Below are 12,351 nucleotides of genomic sequence, written 5' to 3' on the forward strand. Positions count from 1 at the left end.
ATATATATATATATATATATATATATATATATATATATATATATATATTTACACATACACACTCACACAGTTAGCTCTGTATATATTTGGACACTGACACAATTTTTGTTATTTTGGCTGTTTACCAAAACATATTCAAGTTACAGTTAAATAATGAATATGGGCTAAATGTGCAGTCTCTCATCTTTAATTTACATGTATTCACATCCACATTGGAGGAAGGGTTTATTAATTACAGCTCTTTAATATGTAGCCCCTCTTTTTCAAGGGGCCGACAGTAATTGGCCATTTGACTCAAAAGCTGTTTCATGGATAGGTGTGGTCTATTCCTTCATTATTTCTTCACCAATTAAGCAGGTAAAAGGTCTGGAGTTGATTCCAGGTGTGGCATTCACATTTGGAAGCTTTTGCTGTGAACCCACAGTATGTGGTCAAAGGAGCTCTCAATGCAAGTGAAACAGGCCATACTTAGGCTGCAAAATTTTTTTACAAATCCATCAGAGAGATAGCAGAAACATTAGGAGTGGCCAAATCAACAGTTTGATACATTCTGAGAAAAAAGAACTCACTGGTGAGCTCTGCAACACAAAAAGGCCTGGACATCCACGGAAGACAACAGTGGTTGATGATCGTGGGATCCTTTCCATGGTAAAGAAAAACTCCTTCAAAACATCCACCCAAGTGAAGAACACACTCCAGGAGGTAGGCATATCATTATACAAGTCTACCATGAAGAGAAGACTTCACAAGAACAAGTACAGAGGGTTCATCACAAGGTGAAAAACATTCATAAGCCTCAAGAATAGAAAGGCCACATTAGACTTTGCCAAAAAACATCTAAAAAAGCCTGCCCAGTTCTGGAAAAGCATTATTTGGACAGATGAAACTAAGATCAACCTGTACCAGAATGATGGGATGAAAAAGTACAGAGAAGGAATATTCTGCAATGGCCAAGTCAGTCACCTGATCTCAAGCCATTCAAGCATGCATTTCACTTGCTGAAGACAAAACTTAAGGCAGAAAGTCCCACAAACATACAACAACTGAAGACAGCTGCAGTAAAGGCCTGGCAAAGCATCACAAAGGAGGAAACACAGTGTTTAGTGATGTCCATGGGTTCCAGACTTCAAGCAGTCTTTGCCTGCAAAGGATTCTTGACAAAGTATTAAAAATTAACATTTTATTTGTGATTATGTTAATCTGTCCATTTACATTTGAAACCCTGTAATAAGGGAACTGCGTATACAAAATGATTGCAATTCCTAAATGTTTCACATGATATTTTTTTGTGCAACCCTTTGAATTAAAGCTGAAAGTCTGCAGTTCAATTGCATCTCAGTTGTTTCTTTTCAAATCCATTATCACTGTCAAAATATTTGTGGAATTTACTGTGTGTGTGTGTGTGTGTGTGTGTGTGTTTGTGTGTGTATTCATGTGTATATATATATATATATATATATATATATATATATATATATATATATATATATATATATGAGAGAGAGAGAGAGAGAGAGAGAGAGAGAGAGAGAGTGAGTTTGGCAAAGGATTTTAAAAGAGCTCCGAATTATTTGAACTACAGCATTCTACTGTAAGGAACATCATCTACAAGGGGTGCAGATTTCAAATGACTGCCACTTTCAAATGATAGCAAATTCAGCCCAAGAGCAGACTGTCTGATGCAAAACGAACCCAAAAATTTCATCACAGGATCTGCTAGTAAGTCTTGCAACTGTTGGTGTCATAGTGAATACTTTTACAATCAGAAAGAGATTGCACAAATTTGATCTGCATGGGAGACATGCCAGGAAAAGGCCTTTGCAAGACTACAGTTTGCCAATGAGTAAAGGCAATATAGGCAAAGACCAGGCCTTTTGGAATAATGTGCTCTCAGGGCTCTACAATGCGACCATTTCAGTCGCATTTGTGACTGTAGCTTAGTAGGCTATTTCCTTATTTTTCCTAATATGGATCCTGTTTGTGTTAGTCTACTTTTAATTAGGACTCTTTGTTTAAGATATTTAAAAATAAATATTTTATGCTTGTTTATCAAATAACCAACAGTATTTCTCATTGCTATTATTTTAATTCAATTAACAGTGACCATGAGCAGAGAGCTTACATTTAACTCTTTATGATATACGTCCTGATTAAAGCTTAAACAAAAACAAGATTGGTATCTGGATCGGTATTGATCGATCAAGATGACAAGAAATCTATATCGCCTGTAAAAATCCTGGGATTTGAAAAAGGCAGTACATGTAAGAAAACCCTCAAATATCTTGCAACTGAAAGAATATTGCATGGAAGAGTGGTCAAGAATTTTGTCAGACAATGTCACGGTTATAAAATCAGGATTTTAGCAGTAACTTGGAATTGACTTGGAAGTGACTAATGGTTAACATGTAGTCTTGATGGACTGCGTTTCAGTCACTATTTCATACTTGTTCTGTTGTCTGACAGCAGAAATAGAAAAATATGTAAATAAGAAAAACTTTATTGGGAATTCGGCTGTATTAAAATATCAAAAGTGAGTACACAGAGCAAATAAGAAGCAAACAGATGTAAAGAGCTGGCACTAATATGCTAATATGAATATGTTAATTAGTGCATGACATCATCTAGTGTCATTTAGCAACTTTCCATTGAAAGTTGTTGGCAAAAATGCTCCTGTCACTCACCCAGAATATATTGATTTTATGATGAAGACGAAGCAATTCCTGGGAAATGCAAATTTAATTCTGCATGGCTGGAAAAGGTGACATATATAAATTGGTTGTATTAAAATAAAAAATATATATTTAAAAAGAAGAAATAAACAATATGTTTGAATGACATCTCCGGGGATGTGAATGAGAAATAGTGTAAAGCACTTTGTAGAACCGCTAAGGTTAAATAGTGCGCTATATAAGAGCAGGCCATTTATGATTTACATTCAGCTGGTATAGTATCGTAAGATATGTTTTTGGTATCTTGACAATGGCAGTTAGATGTAAGCTTTCTTTTTTTAGCATGTTATTGTTACTTTTAACCAGTATGTGTCACTGGCATGAAATTTGTTTCACAGCCTGAGGTAATAGTCCTGAAGATACCTACCAAGTTTTGTGTCTGTGCACAAAGTCATTGCTGAGATACAGCCTCACCTCCTGTTTGGCAGCTTCGCCATTAGATTTATTGGCACATTATGTACAAACTGGAATATCAACATTCCTTTGATAACTTTTGTCCAGGTTGGTCTGAATATGGTGTATGACACATTTGGTATTAATTAGACATCATTTGAAGGATGATGAAGGATGAAAAAAAGTTTTTTACAAAATCCAAGATGGCCAACAGGAAGTACACTTGAATTTCAGATCTTGGTGTGCGTTCACTTCAGGATACCCCAGGGAATTATAGGAAAAAAGAACTGTGAATGTAGCACAAACTCTTCAAATAATATATGGAAAAAAATTAAAGTTGTTGACCACAAGGTGGCTCACTCATGAGACTTCTTGGGTACATTCTGGGCATGTACATTCTGGGCAAAATCAAGTTTTGTGATGATATGAAGATGCTTTGCTGAGTTACACCGTCACATCCTTTTTTTTTTTTTTTTTTTGCATTTGCAAAAAAAAAAAAAAAAAAAAAAAAAAGTGGGTTACAGGAGAATGGTTTGATAACTTTTGTTCCAACAGGTCTCAAGATGATGTAACAAATTTGGTGAAGATTGGACAAAAATTGGAGGAGGAGTAGCAAAAATGGCAGTTAGATGTAAGCTTTTTTTAGCATGTTATTGTTACTTTTGACCAGTAGGTGCTACTGGCATGAAATTTGTTGCATAGACTCAGGTCATGGTACTGAAATGTCTGCCAAGTTTTGTATCAGTGTGCAAAGTCGTTGCAAAGATACAGCCTAACTTCCTTTTTGCCGGCTAAATTATCAGATTCTTTATCCCATTACAGGCAAAATGTTTGGAATGTTCAAAAGTCATTTGATATTTTTGTGAGGCTAACTCTAAAGATGACGTGCCAAATTTGGTGAGGATTAGACAAAATTTGTAGGAGGATTGGTGAAAAAACACTTTTTTCACAAAATCCAAGATGGTTGTCAGGAAGTACACTTGAATTTCAGATGTTGGTGTGCGTTCACCTGTGTTGCCCAGATATTACCTCACATCCAAAGGACACCTTTGCCATAAAATTTGTTGTTGTGTCACAGACAAACAGTTTGCAATATAAAAATTCCATTTGATAACTTTTGTGTGGCTTTGTCTGAAGTTGTTATGAGCGTGGTTTGGTAACAATTTGTAGGAGGACTTTCAATGAATTTCAAAATGGCAGGACATACACCTGATTTTTCTAATGTTGGTGTGCAAACTTTGGGCCTATTTTACGGAATCATACGAAAGGAGAACTGTGGAGTTCTTCAAATTATATCAAGAAAAATGTAAACGCTTCACCAGTAGGTGGTGCTTGAGCAAAACTTCTTGGGTACATTCAGGGTATGGTCCTGAATATACATAAGTTTGGTGCTGATATGTAAATGCACTTTAGAGATATGACTTAGGGACCTGTATTTTGCCTTTGCAGGCACATTACGGGAGAATGGTGTTCAATTTTGTGCAGACAGGTCTTAAGATGATAAATCCAAATTTGATGATATTTGGGTGTAGTTTGTAGGAGGAGTAGTGAAAACACTGATTAGATTCAAGAATTTTCTATATGTCATTGTAACTTTTTACCTTTAGGTGGTGCTGTTATGAAATTTATTGTGTAGCCTCAGGTTATAGTCCTGAAGACATGTACTAAGTTTCATGACAATGTGTAAAGTTGTTAATGAGACACAGCATCACTTCCTGATTGGCAACTTCATCGCCAGATGTGTTGCCTTAAAAACAGTGAACGGTTTCGAAAATCAAAATTCCATTCCACAGAACTTTTGTGTGGATTGGTCTGAAGATGTTATGAGCCAAATTTGGTGAAATGTGGACAAAATTTGTAGGAGGAGTAGCGAAAAATCAGTTTTTTAAACAAAATCCAAGATGGCCAAAAATCTAATTAGGCAGAAATTGATGTCATAGGGTCCACTGAACTCAGCATGATTCATCTGGCATTAAAAGTTTGGCCACATGGTTCACAGATTATGGGCATAAACATATTTTGAAATTTGTCCAAAATTGACCTGTTGGTGGCACTAGAGCTTTGGGAGCTTGGGCCCCAGATTTAGTGTATTTGTAGCTGAAAGTGTCCTGAAGCTTTCTGCCAAATTTCACAACTTTTTACCACACCGTTCTACGGGCTGCCATAGACACCCTAGCCAGAATAATAATCATGAGCAAAATCCATAGAAAAACAATCGGTGCCTAACACCTTCAGTGCTTGCCCCCCTAATAATAATAAAAATCCTTACAAAAAGTTTCAGCACTTCTTGTTTGAACCCCTAATAATTTTTGTAATAATAATTTTTGCCTTTATGCTTTCCATTATAAATAATTCAAGACTGCTCTAGGTTAGTCTTATCACTACTGTTGATTATAGTGTAATTATGTATAATATTAACTGCAGCAAATTTGTATTTTATTTATTTTAATTACAGTGCTCTGAAAAAGTATTTGTCCCATCCTGATTTCTTCTGTTTTTGTGTATATCTCATACTAAATTGTTTCAGAAATTAAAACAAAATCTAAGATAAAACAAAGGCAACCCGAGTAAACACAAAATACAGTTTTTAAATGATAATTGTTATTTATTGAAGCAAAAAAAAGTTATCCAATACAAACTGGGCCTGTTTGGAAATGTATTTGCCCCCATAGTTACTAATTCCCCAAATATATGAAACTGCATTCATAATGGGGTTCAGCTGGACTAGATGCAACCAGGCCTGATAACTGCCAACCCTGTTCAATCAAATCATCACTTAAATAGAAATTTTTCAACAGCATGAAGTTGGTTGTAAGGTCTTACCCAGTAACACAGTATGCCAAAGTTGAAAGAAATTCCAGAAATGATTAGGAAGAAGATGACTGAAATACATCAGTCTGGGAAGGGTTACAAAGCGATTTCAAACGCTCTGGGACTCCAAAAGACCACAGTGAGCACCATTATCTCCAAATGGAAAACTCGGCACAGTAGTGAACCTTCTCAGAAGTGACTGACCTTCCAAAGAGGGTCCACAGAGGACCCTCCAAGAGCACAGCAACTGTTCATCCAGGAAGTCACAAAAAAGCCAAGGACAACATCAAAGGAAATACAGGCCTCTCTTGCATCAATAAAGGTCACTGTTCATGACTCCACTATCAGAAAGACACTGAGCAAAAATGGCATCCATGAAAGAGTGGTGAGGTGAAAACCACTGCTAACCCAGAATAACATTAAGGCTCATCTGAATTTTGACAAAACACACTTTGATGATCCTCAAACCTTTTTGGACAATGTTCTATGGACTGATGAGTTGAAAGTGGAACCGTTTGGAAGACAGAGGGCATGTTACATCTGGCGTAAATCAAATAAAGAATTCCACAAAACGATCATCACAGTCAAGTAAGGTAGTGGTAGTGTGATGGTGTGGGGATGCTTTGCTGCTTCAGGGCCTGGGCAACTTGCAGTAATTGAGGGAAACATGAATTCTGCTCTCTACCAGAAAATCTTAAAGGAGAATGTCCGGTCTTTAATCCGTAAATTGAAACTCAGCACAAATGAATTAGGCAGAAAGACAATGATCCAAAGCATTGAAGCAATGGCTTAAAAAAAAAAGCCAAATTTAATTCCTGATTTAAACCAATCGAAATGCTGTGGCTGGACCTTAAACGTGCAGTTCATGCTCGAAAACCCTCCAGTGTGGCTATAACTAAAGCAGTTATGCAAAGAAGAGGGGGCCAAAATTCCACCACAGTGCTGTGAAAGACTGATCTCCAGTTATCGGAAGCATTTGGTTGCAGTCATTGCTGCTAAAGGTGGTACAACCAGTATTTAAGTTTAAGGGGGCAATTAGTTTTTCACATGGGTGATAGGTGTTGGATAACTTTTTTTTTTTTGCTTCAATAAAATAAATAAATTAATTAAAACTGTGTTATGTGTTTACCCAGGTTGCCTTTGTTTTATATTTTATTTCGTCTGAAGATCTAAAACTATTTAGTATGAGATGTACCCAAAAAGAAAAGAACTACATTTCACCCCACTGTATAAATTAATTATGACAAATGTACTAGTGAAATATATCGTCTTTGAATCACTGTCCCACTGTACGATGAAAATGAAACACTAATTTGTATTTACATAATACTTTGTAACAATCTCATTAGTACACAGTTCAGTAAACACAGCAGACCCAGGATAGGAGCTCACATGAGCTTTTTTTTATCTGGATTTGTGTGCTTGGCACAGTATACAAACAGTAACAAAATTTCAAGATGTTGCAGTTTTACAGCTCACCCATTGCGGTCTGCTTTCTCTTTTACTCTGCTTATGTGCTCATGGCAACACACACATACACACACACACACACACACACACACACACACACACAGACACACACACAAACACACACACTGTTCAGGGAGAGAGAAAGTGGGAGAGAGAGAGAGAGAGAGAGAGAGAGAGTTCACATAAACATAAGTGTGACATACTTACATAAGTGTGACATAATGTTAATTACTTACAGTATCTAGCTTGTACCCAAATGGCTCCCCCCACCCCATTGCAGGCTCCCAAATGTTACTGAATTGGGCGGCTGTGGCTCAGGTGGTAGAGCGGGTTGTCCACTAATCGTGGGGTTGGCGATTTGATTCCCGGCCCATATGACTCCACATGCCGAAGTGTCCTTGGGCAAGACACTGAACCCCAAGTTGCTCCCGATGGCAAGTTAGCACCTTGCATGGCAGCTCTGCTACCAATGGTGTGTGAGTGTGTGAGTGTGAATGGGTGAATGAGAACCAGTGTAAAGCACTTTGGATAAAAACGCTATATAAGTGCAGACCATTTACCATTTACCATGAATTTACTGTGACAGACTGCAACACTTCATATTACCTCTTAATTAGTTGATGAATAATCAATAAGTCAGAATGAATTAGTAATCTGAGTGTGTGTGTGTGTACAGAACATAGAGACCCTGAAGACAACATGTACCATGCTGGAAGAGCAGGTGCTAGAGCTGGAGACGCTGAATGACGAGCTGTTGGAGAAGGAGAGGCAGTGGGAGAGCTGGAGGACAGCATTGGAGGAGGAAAAGAACCAGGCTGAACGCAGGGCTCGAGAAATACAGAGACAGCTGGACAATGAAAAACAGAATAGGTTATACTGCACAAATTCACACATGCAAATATTTCAGTGCACAGTTATCTGACTCTCTTGTTCTGTCTTATTCAGGATGCGTGCTGAACAGCGCACCTCAGAGTCTCGTCAGGCTGTTGAGCTGGCAGTAAAGGAACACAAGGCTGAGATCTTGGTGCTGCAGCAGGCCTTAAAGGACCAGAAACTAAAAGCAGAAGGCCTCTCCGATACTGTATGTTTTTGATTACCACTTGCTTCTCATATCTGACATGAAGACACACATCCAGACTGATGCAGATATTTTTCGTAATTTCTTCTTGTAAATTTTTAATAACTGAACATAAAGTAACCATAAATAGAGAGCAGAATTATGTAAATCAGTGTTTTTCAACTTTGGTCATATAGTACCGTTATTAATTACAATGTGTGCACAATTATTAGGCAAGTCAGTATTATGAGCTGATCATGATTTCTATGCACATTATTCAACTCTTAACTATATGAACCTGAATGTTAACTGGGTATAATTATTTTCAGGTGACATTTAATTGTTTAATGAGGGTGGGTGTGGCTTAAAGTGATTAACACTGTATATAAGGTGTGCATAATTATTAGTCAGTTTCTCTACCTAAGGATATCGGTCCCAAAAAAAAAGATTTAACTGAGACTGAAAAGTCAAAAATTGTAAAAAGCCTATCAGAGGGATGTAGCACACTGCAGATTGCAAAACTATTGAGGCGTGACCACCAGACAATCAAATGCTTTGTTATGAATACTCAACATGATCTTAAAAAACGTGTGTAGAAGAAAAGGCACTAGTTGACTCCAAACCCTCCAGTGCCACTATATTTCAGAACTGCACATTCCAGGAGTGTCCAGAAGTACAAGGTGTCTAGTGCTCAGAGACATGGCTAAAGCTAAAACATGACCACCACTGAATAAGACTCACAAGCTGTAGCGTCATGACTGGGAAAAGAAATACCTGAAGACTGATTTCTCAAAGGTTTTATGGACAGATGAATAGAGAATGACTCTAGATGGACCAGATGGGTGGGCTCGTGGGTGGATCAGTAATGGGCACAGAGTACCAGTTCGAGCAAGTCACCAGCAAGGAGGAGGAGGGATACTGCTGTGGGCTGGAATAATTAATTATGAGCTAGCTGGACCTTTTCAGGCTGAAGATGGACGGAAAATTCAACTCCCAACCCTACTGACAGTTTCTACAATACACTTTCTTCAAAGAGTGGTACATTAAGAAGTCAGCAACATTCAAGAAGGCCATGATCTTTATGCAGGACAATGCTCCATCGCGTACATCAAGGTACACCACTGCTTGGCTAGCCAGCAAAGACATCAGTGATGACTGAATGATGACCTGACTACCTTCCTCACCTGACTTAAATCCTGTTGAGAACTTCTGGGCCATTCTCGAGCATGAGATTTACAGGGAGGGAAGACGATTCACCTCTTTGAATAGCATTTGGGAGGCTGTAATGGCTGCCTCAGCTAAAATTGATCAACAGATCAAGAAACTGACAAATTCAATGGATGGAAGGCTTATGGCAGTTATTGAAAAGAAGCGTGGCTATATTCATTACTGAATAGCTTTGAAGGGTCAAAATAGTTTTTTGTTAATTGGTATATGCTATTATTCCTTACTTTTCTTTAGTTGAGTGACCTGGAGAAGAAACACTCCATGCTGGAGATGAATGCACGCAGCCTGCAGCAGAAACTGGAGACTGAGCGAGAGCTTAAACAGAGGCTGGTGGATGAGGTACTCGCTGACTGTTTTACTGGGTAGCCAATTTTCAGAAAATACTTTCAGAGCACATGCTCTAAATGAGAGAGTATGTTTGACATACATACAGCTTAACAGTGAAATGTAGTGGTGTGAATTGGAAGAAGATGCAACTCACAACATTCAATATCATTGTTTCCACCTCATCCCACCCACGAGTAAACATAAATGTATTCATACCCCATATCCATATAAATAAGGCCATGATTCTCAGTGTATCTGAAGGATGTTTCCTAATTTGAATAGTCTAATACACAACTATTAAATAAAATGTGGAATGTTCACAAGGCTGTACTGCAATTTCACAGTTATACAGAAATATGGTATAATACTGTAATGAAAATACAGTACTGTACCATTATTTTATAGTAGTATCAATTCAGTTATTATTGTAAACATATCTTACTATAACAATCTTTACAGTAATCACTTGTAATCCGTCACATACTATTGTTCTGTATTTTACAGCAAATTACTAAAAAATAATTTTAGCTATTAATGCATAAAGACAACCCAATATATATATATATATATATATATATATATATATATATATATATATATATAAATGAAAAATGAATGAATATACTGAAAAGAGCACATAGTTTTAAACAAAGTGATGCTTTGTTAAGCTTGGCATCAATGCAAACAAGGTGACAGTTCAAATTCTGCTGAACTGCTCAAATTCTTTCATCTCCAATATTATAGCTTGGAAAAGCCAATTTCCAAATTTATATCTATTGTAAATTTTGTAATAAAGTATGCTATTGCAAAAAATGTTGCTATAAAAATTACAGCAATTTCAATGGAGGAAAAGGAAATTTATTATAACATTTGTGCAGCTGACTCAAGAAACCTACAATAAAGCTGTAAAAATACAGTACTGTAATGTTATTTTAGAGGTATCATTTCAGTTATTTGATTTTTTTTTTTTTTTTTTACAAATAACAAAAAAAAAGAATTGGCTTTTGATGTTGTCTTGCTATCCTAAATGTAAGGAAACTTGATTGATCTAAGTGACATGTCCAATAAGTCTGACATAGTGCACAGATGGTCACCTATTTCTCTCCGAAACAAGCCCAATGGCAAAGGCACAAAGATACCACTTCCTGTAAGGGAACAGGGATTGTGATTACATTTACATTTGGTAAATTTGGTACATTTACTTTGGATAGGCAGTTTCTCCAGGATTACGTGATTTTGCAATCAAGAAAACTCTTTTCCACAGATTTGGACAGATTCAGTCAACACCCTCTTTGATTCACATGCATCTAACATGAGTACAGCTAAAAGGTCTCATTTACCAACAAACATCACTGTGAAACACCATGCAAAACAATTTCATGCAATTGCAATTTCACAAATTCAAGTAGTTTTTTGAGAAAAAAAAAAAAGGCACAGCAAAATCAAGCATTTTTGGACACAGCAATCATAAAAAAAAAACTGAGAAATCCTGTATGGACTAGATAGGATGCAGTCTAAGGAATTAATTTCTGCACAATGATATCTTGAATGCTGGCTCCAATTCCAAACATATTTGGATATATCATAACCCTCTAGTAGTGAAAATGGCTCATAGTCTAGTTATCATCTTGATCCAGATAATCAATATGGTTCTTAAAAAGTAATCCATATTTCACATGCTGTTAGCAGCATGAATCAGAAGCATGAATAAATACATTGTAAGTCATTCTGCAACTCCAATACATGCTGTTGTATACAACATGGTGTTATATACAAAATATACAATTTGATGGCTGCAACACATCTAAAAAAGTTAGGATGGGGGCAACAAAAGGTGGGAAAAGTAAGTGTTACTAAAAAGAAACAGCTGGAGGTTAATTGGCAACACGTCAGCAATATGATTCGGTAAAAAAAAGAGTATCTTAGAGAGGCAGAGTATCTCAGAATTAAAGATGGGCAGAGGTTGACCAATCTGTGAAAAATTACGTCTACAATTTGAGGAACTCAACGTAAAATTGCGAAGACTATGAATATCTCATCACCTACAGTACATAATATCACCAAAAAGATTCAGAGAATCTGGAGAATCTCTGTGCGCAAGGGACAAGGGTGAAAATCAATATTGCATGCCCGTGATCTTCGGGCCCTCAGGCGGCAGTGCATTAAAAACAGGCCTGATTCTGTAATGGAAATCACTGCATGGGCTCAGAAACACATTCAGAACTCATTGTTTGTGAACACAGTTTGTTGTACCATCCACAAATGTTGGTTAAAGCTCGATCATGCAAAGAAGAAGCCATATGTGAACATGATCCAGAAACGCTGTAGTCTTCCCTG

At 37.0% G+C, this 12,351-nt stretch overlaps 1 protein-coding gene across 1 annotated transcript in view; it reads left to right on the plus strand.

Annotated features, from left to right (window-relative positions):
• Positions 1–12,351, plus strand: part of LOC128607739 (citron Rho-interacting kinase) — a 137,159-nt gene that overhangs the window by 74,809 nt on the left and 49,999 nt on the right. Inside the window, exons 16-18 of the mRNA XM_053624878.1 lie at positions 8,080–8,273; positions 8,349–8,484; positions 9,922–10,026. Of these exons, the coding sequence (XP_053480853.1) occupies positions 8,080–8,273; positions 8,349–8,484; positions 9,922–10,026 (435 nt within the window). The remainder of the gene's footprint in view (positions 1–8,079; positions 8,274–8,348; positions 8,485–9,921; positions 10,027–12,351) is intronic.

This window comes from Ictalurus furcatus, chromosome 5 (genome assembly GCF_023375685.1).
Source record: "Ictalurus furcatus strain D&B chromosome 5, Billie_1.0, whole genome shotgun sequence".
Classification (NCBI taxonomy): Eukaryota; Metazoa; Chordata; class Actinopteri; order Siluriformes; family Ictaluridae; genus Ictalurus; species Ictalurus furcatus.